Source organism: Vombatus ursinus, unplaced genomic scaffold, assembly GCF_900497805.2.
Source record: "Vombatus ursinus unplaced genomic scaffold, bare-nosed wombat genome assembly UNPS02010219.1, whole genome shotgun sequence".
In the NCBI taxonomy this organism is placed as follows: Eukaryota; Metazoa; Chordata; class Mammalia; order Diprotodontia; family Vombatidae; genus Vombatus; species Vombatus ursinus.
In genome coordinates, this window is record NW_020949997.1 from 10,916,313 (window position 1) to 10,933,652 (window position 17,340).

Consider the following 17,340-nt stretch of genomic DNA (forward strand, 5'->3'; position numbering starts at 1 on the left):
TGGAGAGTAATCTAGAATTATGCTCAAAGAGTTATTAAGCTGCCTTTGCCGTTTTACTCATCAATACCACTAACTACTAGGTCTGTTTCCAAAGATGATTAGATAAAAAGGAAAAGAATTATATGTTCTAAGATATTTATAGAGGCTCTCTTTGTTATGGCAAACAACAAGAAATTGCAGCGATGCCCATCAAGTGGGGAATGGCTGAATAAATTGTGGTATATGATTGTGATGGAATACTACTGTGTCATAAGAAATGATGAACTTGTTGATTTTAGAAAAACATGGATAGACTTGCACAAAATAATGAAGAGTGAAATGAGCAGAACCAAGAGAACATGGTATACAGTAACAGTAACATTTTTTTAAGAACAACTTTGAGCAACTAAATCCTTTTAATTATTATAAATACCCAAATTAACTACAAAGGACATATGAAGGAAGATGCTATCTGCATTCAGAGAAAGAATTGATAAAGTATGTATAGAATTTACTTTACATATATATGTATATGAATATATATGTGTTTATATATGTACATGCATGTATGTGTGTATATATACACATATGCACACAATACACATACACACAAATTTGTGCCTTAATTGTAATCATCATTATCCTTACTTGATAACTTTGTTATGTATTTAAAAGGAATAGCAAGTTATACATAATAGATTTGCAGTTTCATATAAAACCAGCTTTTTTTGTATTCTACTATGTTATGGAAATACTTGTTTTATTTCTTAAGTTTAGAATAAAATATATAAATTTTGAAAAAGAAAGCATAAGTTTTATCTCTGCTTTTGGGAAGGATTTATGTTTCAGTTCCTTTTTTTTTTAAATCTAGTTAGTATGTTTGAGTTCATCTGCCATTGCTATGACCAATGGGGTTACAGCCTAATAGCTCTGCCTCAGTAGCTGCAGTAGTCTCAGCTACATGGCTAAGCAATTTCAGTTTTCTTGATATAAAGTTATAACATTGTTATTATTATATTAATCTTTGTATAAAGATATTTTTATTAGATGCAAGAAGGGGAAAAATATTTCTGATTTTTAACTTTTAAACTACTGTGACTTTTGAGTAAGCTGCCAAAGTACATCAAAAGATTCAGCGGCCAGTTGCCAATATGAAGTGCTGAAAGGGGAAAGGACACATGAGCATATGAAGGCTCAAGCCTGGGTGAAAAAGAGCTTTCTATATTGGAATTATACAATGGAAGAAATGCATAATTTTGAGGAAGAACTAACATGATCCATTTTATTGTGTATTTGAAGATCTTCAAGAATTACAATGCTCCTACATGTTTTATAGAATTTGTCTAGAAAATGTAATTTTTCCATGCGGAGACCTATAAGAATTCCACCAAAGTATCCTAATTGCAGAAGTATGGTTGAAGTCCCTCCCTGTGATATCGAATCTTTACCTATCAATTTTGTCCTGAGAGCTATTATTGAAAACTATGAGCAAGAATAACACCCAGATATCATCACTTGCCCTGAACGCTTGAGCCAGCTACTCAAGTTTACTGCTTGTTAGACTATCAGCTGGTGTGTGGCCACTACCTTATAATAGGCAAGCATCATGGCCATCCCATAGATGACACTCTGAGTGTCTATGTGAAAAATAAGACACTCCTCCAAAGCTTCTTGAACAATTAACTGATAATCAGTAGACATCTGTTTATCTTCTTATTGAAAAGTTAGAGGAATAGAAATCTCATGTTGAGGAAATTGTCCAAAGTTATAAAGAAATTGTCCTCTTATTTTAAGAGGCTTAATAATATATTGGACTTAAAAAATTTGCTTTTCTATCTGCCTTGAATGATGTTGGGACCACAGTTGATGAAGAATCCACTCCACAGATTATAAGAATGAAAGAAAAAGGAGAACAGCAGCTTGAATTGATGTCATTGAGTACATCTTTGGAAGAGGAGGAATAGCCATGTACGTTTCTTGAAAAGGTCCATAATTGTTCATCAGTGGGTACAGGCCTGGAAACAAAGAAAACTCCTTAAAATTAAGATTCTTGAAATTTATCTATGAATTGTCCAGGCATTGAAGGAAGAATGTCAAAAAGTGAAACTGATCAAATAAAAATAACTTATAGTTTCAAAACTAAAGCTTTCCTCCCAAAGGACACAATGTGCCCTAGTCAATGAGGAAGAGGAGAGGAAAATAGAGTTTTTTAAAATTTTGAGAATTTTTATTTTGACAGTTATTTCAGGGATGTTGATGTTAACATTTTTGTTTAACAAACATATGCTACTACTTCTAAATGACATGAGTTTAGTATATTTCTCAGAATTTTCTTGATCTCTGTATCATATTCTGTCTAGCAACATATATACATTTAAGGAAACAGTGTGCCACACATATAACATGCTGAAGGGATTAATATGGGATGCCATTTCTTATTGTTTCTGAGAATTCAAATCTTAATTATATTTACCTCTCTCTAGCCAATTCTTGATTAGCCATGTGAAGTGGGGAGTAGGGACAATATGATAAACAAAAGCTCAACCTTTTTACCAGTGATACCAAAAATGGCAAAATGTCACTTTTTTTTTTTGCTTTGTCAAGGATTGACAAGTCATGTGTTGGTAGGAGTGATAAGCCAAAAAAAAAAAAAAAACAAGGAGGGAGAAGCAGAATGCTTGGATAATCAACTCTTGAGTTAATAAAAATTAATTTCAGTTTTCTAGCTATTTTGAATCAATATTATTTAAAGTGTACTTTTCCATTTTGTCATATAAATATTGACTATTAAAAATAATAGGTCATTTCAAAATTGGTGCACTATTATTTTAATAATTGATTTGTTAAGAAGCATATTATACATTCTTTTTCATTTTTAAGAGATAAAGTTTATTAGATCACAATGTCTGAATTTTACCATCTTCGTCAGAAATTGCTGAAGCTTATGAGTTCCTTGATCAAATATCAACAACCTGTGAACAGTCTGGACATCTCCAGCTGAATTTTCAGGAGGCAGGCAAACTATCAAGGCAATATGTATAAATGGTTTTCATGATAACCATGTTCTTCAGGTCCTAGCAGCCCAGAAGAACAAAATGTTACATAATCCTTTGAAGTTAATTCCTGTAAATCCTACAAGATGGTTGGAGGGAAAGGGAGAGGGACATAGCTTTTTTTTTTTTTCATAATTGCTGACATTTAGAATTTTTAAAAAATAGTATTGAGTAGATTCTCACCCTGCATTAGTATGCAGTTTATTGATAGAATGAAGCCTGATTCTATAAGATATAGAAAGGTGCTTGTCGCAGACCCAGAATGACAATCAATTATAATGAGTATTTAAAACAGCATAACAGAGTGTATCAGAGTGTTGAATTTGGAGCCAAGAAGACCAGACTTCAAATGTCATCTCTGAGTGAACCTAGCAATGTAGCCATGAGCAAATCTCTTAACTCCTCTTATCATTAATAAATGTTTCTTAAGCACCTACTGTCTGCCACACATTGTGCTAAGCACCTCTTTTATTCTGTTTTCTTCTTTGTCAAAATGCAAACAATGATACCTCTAGTACCTCCCTCACAAGGTTGTTGTAAGCCTCAGAGAAGATATGTTTAATGTGGTTGGCATACTTTGAAGTGCTATGTAAATGTCAGCTATTATTATTAAAGTATGTTGGAAAATACATGAATCTTGTATTAATTTCATGCACCACTGATCTAGTCTACAAGCTCCATTACCTTTTATAACATCTGTCATGAAAGTTGCAAATTATTTTTTAAAAAGCAAAATAAAATTAATGTTTCCTTCCTAACAGTTTATTTTAAATGGGGAAGAAATGTCACAATAACCAATAATTGGCCTCCAAACAGTGCCTAATTTACAGAGTTCAGAATCTCTCCTTCCCCTTGACAGTAATCCAAATTGGAAACTGCAAGAGATTTAAAAAAAATAATGATTCAACTGAAATCTCCCACTCACAACAACTAATTTGCAATGTTTTTTTTTCACCAAGCATTAGCTGATATTTCAGCAAATACATTGGTTTGTGAGGCCTCATATATTTTCTTCCACTTTTAAACTTACAATAATTGTCCTTGTATAGTGAAAATATCATGTCTGTTTCTATGTTCAAATCTTTGCTCAAAAATTACCATTGGATTCCTTTTTTTAAATACCATGTATATATACCTTTTCAGGAATTTTAGAGCTGAAAGATAATAAAGATCATATATTGCAAATTCCTGGTTATATGTAGATGAAGAAACTAAGCCCCATATTCTGTCTTCTGCTTCTCTCTGGGTTTGATTTTCAGTTTTGCTATTTAATACCTGTTTAACTTTGGACAAGTCACTTATGATATCATTGTAATCATTTATGAAATGAAGTAATATATTTTAATAGTATTTTATTTTTTCCCAATTACATGTCAATAAAAGTTTTAGTATTCGTTTTACAAGATTTTGAGTTCCAAATTTTTCTCCCTTCCTCCTTCCCCTCCTCTCCCCTGTTCCTAAAATGGTGAGCAATTTGATATGTCATACAAGTTCTATAGTGTAATATTTCCATTTTATTCACATTTGTGAAAAAAGAAACAGATTAAAAGAAAAAAACATGAAAAAGGATGAAGTAAGTGAAAAAATATGCTTTGATTTGTATTCAGAGTCCAACAGTTTTTTTTTTTTAATCTGGTTGTGGATAGCATTTTTCTTAGTGAGTCCTTTGTAAGTATCTTGGATCATTGCATTGCTGAGAAGAGCTGAGTCATTCATAGTTGGTCATCATGCAATGATGCTGATACTGTATACAATGTTTTTCTGGTTCTGTTCATTTCACTTTGTATCAGTTCATACAAGGCTTTCCAGATTTTTCTGAAATCTTCCCGTTCATTATTTTTTATTGCACAATAGTATTCCATTACATTCATATACCACAGCTATTTAGCCATTCCCTAATTGATGGACATTCCTTCAATTTCCAATATTTTGCCATCACAAAAGGGCTATTATAAATATTTTTGCACATGTAGGTCCTTCCCCCTTTCTATGATCTCTTTGGGATATAGACCTAGTATTGGCATTGCTGGATCAAAGGATATGTACCATTTCATTGGCCTTTGGGCATAGTTCCAAATTGCTCTCCAGAGTGGTTGGATCAGTTCACAACTCCATCCAACACTACATTACTGTCCCAATTTTCCCACATCCTCTCCAACATTTATCATTTTCCTTTTTTGTCATATTAGCCAATCTGATAGTTGTGAGGTTGTACCTCAGAGTTGTATTGCTTTGGCTGCATCACATAAATTATGGGATGTTGTCTCATTGTTGTCATTCTTCTTAATGAAATTATTGATTGTTTCTATGATTTGTTCTTTGACTCACTTATTATTTATGATTAGATTATTTAGTTTCCAATTAATTTTAATCTATTTTCCACTGTCCTTTGTTGAATGAAATTTGTATCGCATTATAATCTGAAAAGAATACATTTATTATTCTGTCTTTCAGATTTGATCTCGAAGTTTTTATGCCCTAATACATGGTCAATTTTTGTGTAGGTGCCATGTGCTGCTGAAAAAAAGGTACATTCCTTTCTGTTCCCATTCAGTTTTCTTCAAAGTTCTCTCATATCTAACTTTTCTAATATTCTATTTACCTCCTTAGTTTACTTATTTTTCAGCTGGATTTTCTGAATTCTGAGAGGGGACAGTTGAGGTCCCCCATAAGTATAGTTTTGCTCTCTATTTCTTCCAATAACTCACAACTTCTCCTTTAGGAATTTGGATGCTATACCACTTGGTGCATATATGTTTAGTATTGATATCATTTCACTGTCTACAGTACCTCTTAACAAGATGTAGTTTCTTTCCTTATTTCTTTTAATTGGATCTATTTTTGCTTTTGCTTTTTCTGAGATCAGGTTGCTACCACTTTTTTTTTTACTTCAGATAAAAATAGATTCCGCTTCAGCCCCTTACCTTTACTCTGTGTGTGTCTCTCTGCTTAAAGTGTGTTTCTTGTAAATAACATAATGTGGGATTCTAGTTTTTTATCCACTCTGCTGTCTGTTTCCATTTTATAGGAGAGTTCATCTCATTCATATTCAGTTATGATTACTGAATGTATATTTCCCTCCATACTATTTTTCCTTTTGTTTGTCCACTCTCTCTTTTCACCCTTTCCCTCCACACCAATGCTTTGCTTCTATCTACCACCTCTCCTGATCTGCCCTCCCTTCTGTCAGTCTTTCCCTGCCTACTTTATTAATCCTCTCCCCTCTTAATTCCCTGTTGGGTAAGATAGACTTCTATATTCAACTGATCATGTATATTATTCCCTCTTTGAGGCAATACTGATGAGAGTAAAGTTCAAGCAATGACCATCACCCACCCTCCCATTTTCCCTTCCACTGTAATAGGTTTTTTGAACCTTTTCATGTGAAATAATTTACCCCACTCTGCCTCTTCCTTTCTTCTGCACTCAATGTACTCCTCTTTTACATCCCTTACTTTTTATGTCACTCCCTCTAATTCATCTTATACTCATACCCTCTGTCTATAGGTATACTATTAGTGATACAATTTTTAAGAATTTACAGCTAGTAAGTGTTATGTGTCTGAGGCCAGATTTGAACTCAGGTCCTCCTGAATCCATGGCCAGTGCTCTATCCACTGTACCACCAAGCTGCCTCCAAACTTCTAATGTTGCAGTTGCTGAGTCCTTTGTAATCCTGAGTGGATCCCCAATATTTGAATTTGAATTTGAATTTTTTCTGGCTACTTCCAATACTTTTTCCTTGACCTAATAGTTCTGAAATTTGGGTATAATGTTCATTGGAGTTTTTGATTTAGGGATCTCTTTCCTAAGGTGATCAGTGGATTTTTTCAATACCTATTTTGCCCTCTGGATTCCCTTGATAATTCTTTAAAGATGCTGTCTAGGTCCAATGATTCTGAGATTATCTCTTCTGGATCCATTTTCCAGGTCAGTTGTTTTTACCATGAGGTGTTTTGCATTTTCTTCTATTTCTATATTATTTTTCTATCTATCATATCATTCTTTTGAATTGGTTTGATTGATTCTTGATGTTTTGTAGAGTCATTAGCTTCCACTTGCCCAATTCTAACTTTTAAGGAATTGTTTTCCTCAGTTAGCTTTTGTACTTTCTTTTCTATTTGGCCAACTGTACTTTTTAAGGAGTTGTTCTCTTTAGTGCATTTTTGAATTTCCTTTTCCATTTAGCCAATTCTACTTTTTAAGTAGTTGTATTGTTTTTCCAAGCTGTTGACGCTTTCTTTTTTCATAACTCTCTTGAATCCCTCTCATTTCTTTTCCCAATGTTCCTTCTACCTCTCCTATATTACTTTAAGCTCCTTTTTGAGTTCTTCCATGAATTCTTTCTAGGGTTGAGACCACTTCCCATTTTTTCTTTGCTGTTTTGTCTGTAGCTGTTTTGACATTGTTGTCCTCTTCAGAGTTAGTACCTTGATTTTCCCTGTCACCGTAATAACTTTCTATGGTTAGATTCCTTTTTTTCATTGTTTTTAGCTCAGCTTTTTTGGCCTTTTTCCTTTCTTATAAATTTGAGCTCTGCTTTCTGGGCAGAAGGTGCACTGTCTCAGGTTTCATGTACCAGGGGCTGCAAGCCATGGCTGTTTACCTGGAGCTACATTGGTGTTGCACTGAGGCCTATAGAGGACCCTCATGTCTGATGCTGCACTGAGGGGTTTGGTGAGGTGTGGCTGGCACTTCTGGAGATCATAGGGGTCTGGCAGCTTACCTGGTCCTGAGCTGGGGTCCTAGTGTTGGTGTGTGGCATGTGCTGAGTGTAGTGTGCTGTTTCTGCCTTTCCCCAGGGCTACATTGAAGCAAGTGGCAGTCTGCCCATGACTGCCTATTTGTACAGGGCTCTGCTGAAGCTCTTGGCAGTTCTCAGAGCTGAGGCACATAAGGTGTCCTGATGTTGATGTTTGCCCGCTGTACTGCACTGGGGCTCAGAATTCTACCATTGGTTTGCTGAAGTGGGACTTGCTGCTGGCTTGTGGGACACTTCCTGTCCTGGATTGTACTCCCTTTTTTCACCTGAGTGAAAAAGACCTTTCCCACTTATCTTCCAAGTTTCTTGGCCTCTAAGATTGGTTCACCTCATCCTTTTGCTAGTTCTACAGCTCTAAGATTTGTTTTGGGGCACTATTTTATAGCTGTTTGGACAACAATATTGGAAAGTTATGGTGATTTACTGTTTACTCTGCCATCTTGCCTTCTAGAAGTTCAAAGGAATACACACACACACACACATAATTTTATGATTTTAAAAGAAAGAAATGATGGGATAAACTAGTTTAGCTCTATTGATCCTTCAGGGTCTACATTTCTATGATCCTATTCAGATTTCTTCAAATAGATGGAAAAAATATTAGTGCCGTATCATATACTTAATCTGTATCTTCCATATAGGAATTAGCACTATCATAGGCTTATACTAGGTGCTCCATTAATATATGCAGTTTGATTAATGTTGTTAAACTGTTAAGCTCCCTTATCGGCTTAATGTAGTGAAAGGGGAGAGAGAGAGAGAGAGAGAGAAGAAATACACTTTCTAGGCTACTAATAGTGGGTAAATTTCTACCATTTTATAACATTTCCTTAACATTTTACTAAATCTTACAATTACCTACAAAATGTAGGAAAGACTGCACATCCTCTCTTGCATCTCTCCTTTCAATATCACAACTGGAAATTACATTAAAGAAATTACATTCCCATCCACTTTGGTGTTGTACCCCCAAGGACCATGAAGCATTTCCATCTGATTTATAGTTGAAGTCTCATATATTTGATCTCCCCTTATTAGAATGTGAGGTTCCTGAGAGCAGAGACCATGTCCCCAGCGCTTATTATAGCATTTTTTACATAATTAGCAATTAATGAACGCTTTTATCATTCATTTATCACATATGATTTACCACACATGATTTTTCTTGAAAGAATATGGGATATTTACCCTGGAAAAGAAGAGACTTAGTGGGAATGTTATAGCTGTCTTCAAGTTATTAAAATCCCTCAAAACAGGCATAGACTCATTCTATTCCTTGACCCCTGGTGGTAAGAAGTAGAGCAATGATTTGAAAGAGCAAAGAAGAAAAATCAGTCTTATTTTAAAGAAAACAAACCAAAGCTTTTTCTAATAATGATAAATATTCCAGAGTGGAATTGGCTGCCTCTGGAGATAAGTGGGTTTACTCTCATTAGAGGTCTTCAAGTAAAGACTGCATGACAACTTGCCAGGTATATTGGAGAGAAAATTTTTTTTTTAAGTATGAGTTGGACTAGATTGTCACTGTCACTGGCAACATGCTCCTGCAAACATAAATATTCTCTAATTCCCATCATCTAGATTCAGTGCCTTAGATATAAGATGCATGTCTTCCATGTCTCCATCTTACATCCCCCAATCCATCCTGAAAAGCCCTACTCATACTCTTGACCCCTTAAAATCCCTTTTGCCCTTTCCACCATGTCCTACTATGAATCTCCTCTCCAAATTTCTTCTACCTTTTTCTTTAATTGAAACCTGACTTTGCCCTGAGAGTATTATATCATTGGCCACCCTTCCCCCAGAATCCACTCTTTCCTCCATCTCCAACTTTTCATAGCCAATTTAGTTCTTCTCCCAGTGCACTTTCCAGATCATTTTTCTACTTCCATCATTCATTAACCTTTCCTCCTTTGAGCTCTATATAATCTCTTTGTCATATCATCCCTATCCTTATTGTTGTCTATTGACATTAAAGTTACTCTATCAATATTCTCAATGACTTTAGCACCTGACTATGGTTTTCCACTCCCCACTATCCTCAGCAATCATCCTCATGGACTGTATATTGGTTATCCATTTAAAACATATCATAAATTATACCCAAAGGCCTACAAAATTTTGCATACCCTTTGATCCAGCAATACCACTGCTAGGTCTATATGCCAAAGATATTTTACAAAAGGGAAAATAACATATTTGTACAAAAATATTTATAGCAGCTCTTTCTGTGGGAGCTAAGAATTGGACATGGAGATGATGCCCATCAATTGGGAATGGCTAAACAAGCTATGGTATATGATTGTGATGAAATACTATTGTGCTATAAAAAAATTACAAGCAGGATGATTTCAGAAAACCTGGAAAGACTTACAAAAAGTGATGCAAATGAAGTGAGCAGAACCAGGAGAATATTGTACACAGTAACAGCAATATTGTACAATGAAGAACTGTGAATGATTTAGCTAATCTTGGCAATAGAGTGATCCAAGATAATTTCAAAGGACTCATGATGAAGTATGCTACCTGTCTCCAGAGAAAGAACTGATATTATCTGAAAACATACTGAAGCATATATTTTTCACTTTCTTTCTTTCATTCTTTTATTTTTTTAAATTTGAGTCACTGTACAAAATGACTAATACAGAAATGTTTTACATGATTGCACCTATGTACTCTACATTGGATTGCTTACCATCTCAGGGAGGGGAGGTTAAAGAGGGAAGGCAGGATAGAAATTGGAACTCAAAACTTTTAAAATTTTTTTTAAATTGTTTTCATATGTCATTGGGGAAAACATTATCAAAAAATAAATAAAACATAACACACAATTCCTCTACCTTCTTCACTCCATTGATCTTCTTCAACCTGATTCAGCTCATTGTCAGTACATTCATACTGACACCCTTTCATTTAACAAAACTGCTTCTAGTTTCATGATTTTGAACTTTGAAATTCCACTTGCTGACCACAACCTACTATCTATCCTTCCATCTCTCTCACTCGCTTACTTTTCACCCATATCATGACTTTTGGTTAATCAAACTCTCCTATTATTCCAGTCTCTTCTTAATCTGGTTTTACTTGCTTCATGATCCCTTCATTATTAACACCCTAATTCACTTGAATTTGCTTTGTGTATTTATGTTTACAGACTTTTTAATGACTTTCATATACCACAGTCAGTATAATGTATGATGCAATTGACTTGATATGAGGGCTGATAGAGAAAGAAGAGTCATTTGACTCAGATTGAAAACCTTACTCTATTTCCAAAGATGATTAGGGAAAAAGGAAAATAACCTATATGTTCTAAAATATTTATTGCAACTCTCTCTGTGGTAGCAAAGAATTGGAAATTACAGGGAAGGACATGAATTGGGGAATGGCTGAACAAGTTGAGGTGTATGATTGTGATGGAATACTACTGTGCTATAAGAAATGATAGAAAAAACAAACAAATAAACATGGATAGACTTGCATGAAATAATAAAGAATGAAGTGAGCAGAACCAAGAGAACATTGTCTACAGTAACAGCAATATTGTTTTAAGAACAACTTTGAATGACTAAGTCATTTTGACTATTATAAATAGCCAAATTAACTACCTATGATGCTATCTTCTTTGAGAGAAAGAACTGATAAATAGAAGTATGTATAGAATATTTTACACATATATACATGTATATATACACACATATTTGTATCTAATGGTAGTCATCTTTAAAGGGAAGAGGAAGGAAGAAAAAAGGGAAAAAAAGCAAGTTACATGATAACTATCGTATATTCATATATTTAAGAGGAATAGCAAATTGTACAAAATAGATTTGCAGTTTCATGTGCAATTATCTTTTTTATTCTACTATCTTATGGAAATGCTAGCTTTATTTAATAAATTAAAAAGAAAATTAAAAAATAAGAAAGTGGCATCTTTCACAGAAATAAGGAAGTTAGCAATAAGGTTGGATTTGCAGAGAAAGATAATCACAAAATCATGGAATTTAAGAGTTGGAAAGGACCTCAGTAGCCAACCACCTAGACCAAATCATACAAGAAATGACTACTGTGTGGAGTTTGGCCTTTGTCTAGTTTTCAAGGTCCTCTAGAGCTTGGTGTCTGCCTTTATAGCTTTAATTCCTGCTTCCTAGTATTATGTATTCTACATTCAAACCAAGGTGGATTATTTTCTGTCTGCCATAAAGACTCCATGATTCTATCCTCTGTGACTTTGCTAACACTGTTCCCTAAAACTGGAAAGTCCTTCATGTCCCATATTTGTCAATTAAATTCTTGCCCTTTCTTTAAAGCTCAACCCAAATTTCACTCATTTAAGATCTTCCCTGAAACTGATAATTGATTGTGACCTTCTTCTTTCTCATACCTTAAGTAGTACTGTTTGCTTGTCAGTGTATTAGAGGGAATTATACATATATGTGTGTGTGTGTGTATATATATATATATATATATAATCTCCTAAAATAATATAAGCTACTTGAGCTCAAGGACAATGGCTTATTAACTTCCCAATGCAAATTACAGTGTTCTATGCACAATAGAGGCTTAATAAATGTTGCTGATTTAATTCATCCAACTAATCTGAATATTCCTTGCAATCAGGTACTAGGTCATAACTTAACTGTTGTATATTCCCCAATGGCTACAACAATGCCTTGTATATGGCAATCCCTATATCTATATCTATCTATCTATCTGTATATCGATCTATATTTATCCATCTATATGTATATATACATATATATATATATATAATGTGCATCTGTGTTTGTGCTTAATTGAATTTTGATACTCAACAAATGTCAAATTTTGATCACCATTATAACTGACATCCTTTTTTTCTTCAAGGAAAACATAGCAACTTCAAAATTTGGTCTCTATTTTCTCAATAAATGGATCTATGAATCTAGTTTGACATGGAACAAAGAATCATCCTATAATTAGTCCTTAGGTAATTAATAAAATTTATACTAGTGATGATAATTGACACATACAATACACCTAATATTTATGAAGGGCTTTAGATGTATTATCTCTTTTGACTCTCACATCATCCCTTTGATATGGGTGCTATTATTATCCATATTTATAGATAAAGAAAGTTTAAGTGACTTTTTGAGTTTCAAATACCAAATAAATGTGTGGGATAGGATTTAAATCCAAGTCTTACCAATTATAAGTGTAGTAGTTGAGCACTAGAGTCTAGACTATACTGTGATCTGTGTGATATTGGATTTGTGATGGTCTTTCCGGAGATATGCTAAGACCCATGTCCATGCAGATATTCTTCTAGGCACTTCAAAGGTTATTGATGTTAAATGGGATTCTTTTCAAAGGGATATGACCAAGAGAAAACAAACCACCTCTGATCCAACTTCATTATTGCCAATGTTCATTACCTATTTTCATTATGAAGACAGTCTTATAGTCATTCTAATACTGAACCTCCCCAAAGATGCATTAATAACAAATGTAAAGTCATTTAAAATCAGATCATCTAACCTCTAGCTCCTGGAACTCCTCTTCTTCTTCCACATCATAGGAGAGAGTATGGATCTTGATGTCATCTGAGGAAAGGTCAATGAATTTTCCATCAGGATACTCTAGGCTATCTTTGGTAGGTGAGCGGTCCTCGATAAAGGTGGTCTCACAGCAGTCCGAGCTGCCACTCTCCCCCCAGGAACGCAGCACATTCTCTGAGTACAGGATGATGTTGGGGCGATAGTGAGATTCCACAGTCTGTTGAAGTGTATTGGGATCCAGTAACTGCTGCACTGGATCATTCCTGCTGTTCTCTAAGCAGCTCTGGGATGAGATATTCCCCACTATGTGAGTCTGATACTGGGGTGTTGGGTAAACAGATACCAGGCCATCTCTATTCTCTGCCATTAAGTTTCTGGTGTTAATTAAGCCGTTCCTTTTCCCAGCTTCATTGATTTTACTGTTCATTAGTACACTATTCTGTTCAATTAAGCCATCCATATTGTTTTTGCTTCTCCTTCAGTATTATTAGCTGGTATCTTGAAAATGCAGGTCACATTTGCCTAATGGCTCCCATTTTCCTAGGGGCAAAAAACACTTAGATGAGAAACAAAAGCCAAAGTGGAGGTTTATAAAAAAAGACAAAAAACAAAAAACAAAACAACATAGAAACCATTTAAATTGTCATTGTTATAAATAATTCAAGTCACCTTATATCCATAATAGCTAATACAGGAAATCAATAATAATCATCCTAGCTAGTTCATGAATTTTAAAAAGACTCTCTTACAATACCCAGTTGTAAGGGAACTGCAAATGAATTACTAGTCTACATTAAATCTTAACTTCTGTGGTAAAAAATACAATGAAAAAATGATAATCATCCACACAAAGGTATATTGTTCCAAAACCGACCCACTGGATAACATACTTTCAGGATCACATAGACAATTCTAATTTCATTCTTTTCTACTTAGCCCACACCAAAAGCAGACCACTAAAATTTAACGGCCCAACATCTTTGTCTAATGTTTTTAAATTAATTTCCAATAAACTATAAACTAAAATTGTTGGTGAATATTCAGTGTTACTAAAATATTAGGGAGGAAAAATATAAGCAGTACATGTGACTTTGGAAATCAAAGGGGGACTTTAATGCCATCTAGTCCAGAAATCATTCTTAGCTCCTGGGTAGTAGCCTGTGGACCACATTTTGCTAAGCACATATCTAGCCTATCTCTTTCATTAAAATATACTGATATTCCTTGTTTTCATATCACTTTGACTTTCAAATATTTCCTCCCTCCCCTAACCAATGATCAAACCTCTTTAAGAACAGGGAAAGGGATCAGACCTTTGATTTCACTGGTATGGGCAACTCTCTGGGTGAGAAAATTTCATCTACCAATGAAGTTCACCATGTTCTCTATAAATTATTCCCTTACAAATTTGCTCAAAGCACAGAGAAGATAAAATGATTTGCCCAGGACCACACAGGTATGACTGGTCTCAAACCCAGGTCATCCAGGTTCCAGGGCCAGTTCTCTATCTAATATGCTACATTGTGACTCTTATTTCTCATAAAGAATTAAAAAGAAAGGGCAGAAATAGAATATTCAGAAAAAACTAATCATTACATAATAATTAGCAAATAATAATAGTTGAAAATTATGTAGTGCTTTAAGATTTACAAAGCATGTTCTATATGTTACCTCAATGCATCATCCCCATTTAACAGATAAAAATAATGAGGCACAGAGAGGTTGTGTGTCTTGCCTGGAATCACATAGCTATTAAGTGTCTGAGGCAGGATTTGAACTCAGTTTTTCCTAATATCAAACCCTGTACTCTATCCACTGCCCACATATCAACTGACAATATATGTATTTTTGTATGCCAGAAACTTCCACCTATACCAAAAAAAGGAGAGTACACTTTAAAATATTTTTTGGGTCGAGTTTGGTCATTATAATTTCACCTTTATTGCTGTTGTTGTCTGGTTTATATTACTGTAGTCATTTTGTATATTGATTTTCTCTTTCTATTTATTTTATTCTGTATCAGTTCATATAAGTCTTCCCATTAAACCTCTAATTTTATAGATGAGGTAACTGAAGCTAAGAAAGATGAAATAACTTGTCTAAGACTGTGCATCTAGTATGTGACAGAGACAGGATTAGATCTAAGTCCTCTGACTCAGAGTTTAGGGTTTTCACGATACCTGTCACACATGTTATATGAAACTTTGCAATATAATTTACAGACTTCTCTGTGGTACTAGGACCTAGATGTATAGAGTATTAAATATGCTCTAACAGATTAATAACATAAGCAAATTGGCCCATAGACTTAATAGAGAAAAGTCTTTGAGGCAGAGGCGAGTCAAGATGTGTTCGTTGCCTTTGTCAAATTGAGGTTTATTGAAAATTTCCATCTTATTTATCTATAATTTAATCAGAAATAAAGTTGATGCAAAACAAAAATATTAACAAGATTTTTAAAAGTAAAAAGTGAAAATCCATGCAAAAAATCATGGACTTATGAGAATGGAGTGAGTGGCTCAAAATTCCTCCTCCAATGATTCATCACGATGTGGATGTGACTCTGAGATTCTCAAAAGCTGTGCTAGAGAATCCCAAGCTTTGACATGTCCTACCAAGTTGGAGAATCTTTGATTCTAGGTTTAAATTTGGAGATAATGGGAGAGGGAAGGGGAGAAGCAGGGATAGGTTATTAAAGATCTCAAAATTAAGCCAAGGAATTTAGCTCAGCCAAAGAGGGTTTGAGAGGTTAATTAGTCTGGTTCCAACTTATCCTGCCACCTTCCTTATATGCTGCTCTTTTTCTTCCCCTCTATAGTCTAGCCAAGTGGCTAAATGGGCCTTCTTGCTGTGTCTCACACCTGGTACTCCATATGGAATCTCTGTAACTTTGCTTTGGCAATCCCCTGTGCCTGATCACTCCTTTCACTTCTACCTCACAAAATCTCTTCCTTCTGTCAAGATGGAGTTCAAGGACTACCCTACAAATAAGCCTTTCTTGATTGTCCTGCTTCCTAAGTCTCTCTCTCTGTCTGTGTCTCTCTCTCCCTTCCCTTCCTGCCTCCCCCCTCTCATATTCTTTTGAGTTTTGGAGAAACACTCTAGATAATTTATCCACCCCTGTCCACTTTCCTTCCCTTCCTATATTTCTATTACAGACTCCTTTTCAAACTTGGATATGAGATTAAACTAGAGAAGATCTGGTTCAAAATCAAGTCCATTTTCTTCCTTGCCCATCCACCTTCCAAATTATTTTGGCTTCCTTTTGGATCTGGCTTCCTGTGGGAGCCATCCATCCATATTTGTTGCTGCACCTCTCCCCCAACCCAGTAGAGAAGGTAGACAAGAATTGAACAGACCTGAGAATGAGCACTTGTTCATCTTTAAAATGTGGTGTTAGGTGTAATAACTCTGAGGAATAGCACAGATACAATCTTTTGTAAGTCAAAGTAAGTCATATTGAAATTTTCAAACTTTAGGAATTTTTGATTTATTATGAAAAAATCTATACTTTTAAAATTAATTACCAAGTATAAAAAAATCCCTTCATTTAAGTTTTCTTAGTGAAAAATTTTGAAAAAATAAGGAAACCCAGTTCAATTGAAATTTAGGGTAAGAGCATAGAGGAGGGGGAAGGGTATGGGGAAGAGAATTAGTTTTTTTTTTTTTGTTTAGAATTTCTTAAGAACTAAATTAAGGAATCTTCCAGTTATATAACTGTAGTCAGTCATTCTATCTATCAATCCCTTTATTCAATCATTCAACAATTTCCTATTTATTAAACTAGTCTATGACAGAGACAGGATTAGATCTAAGTCCTCTGACTCAGAGTTTAGGGTTTTCATGATAACTGTCACACATGTTATATGAAACTTTGCAATATAATTTACAGACTTCTTTGTGGTATTAGGGCCTAGATGTATAGAGTATATACCGTATACCCACACAACTGTAATCCACACAACTATTTATCTTTTCTATTTTCTTCAAATTCAAGGTCTTTCTTACA

The 17,340-nt window shown here is 34.5% G+C and overlaps 1 protein-coding gene and 1 pseudogene across 2 annotated transcripts in view; one reads left to right on the forward strand and one right to left on the reverse strand.

Moving 5' to 3' along the window:
* Nucleotides 1–17,340, reverse strand: part of SYNDIG1 (synapse differentiation inducing 1) — a 287,258-nt gene that overhangs the window by 184,059 nt on the left and 85,859 nt on the right. For both annotated transcript variants that reach the window (XM_027853942.1, XM_027853943.1), the window contains exon 2: nucleotides 13,312–13,871. In XM_027853942.1, the coding sequence (XP_027709743.1) occupies nucleotides 13,312–13,791 (480 nt within the window). In that variant the 5' untranslated portion in view covers nucleotides 13,792–13,871. The remainder of the gene's footprint in view (nucleotides 1–13,311; nucleotides 13,872–17,340) is intronic.
* Nucleotides 1,226–2,427, forward strand: LOC114037117 (annotated as a pseudogene).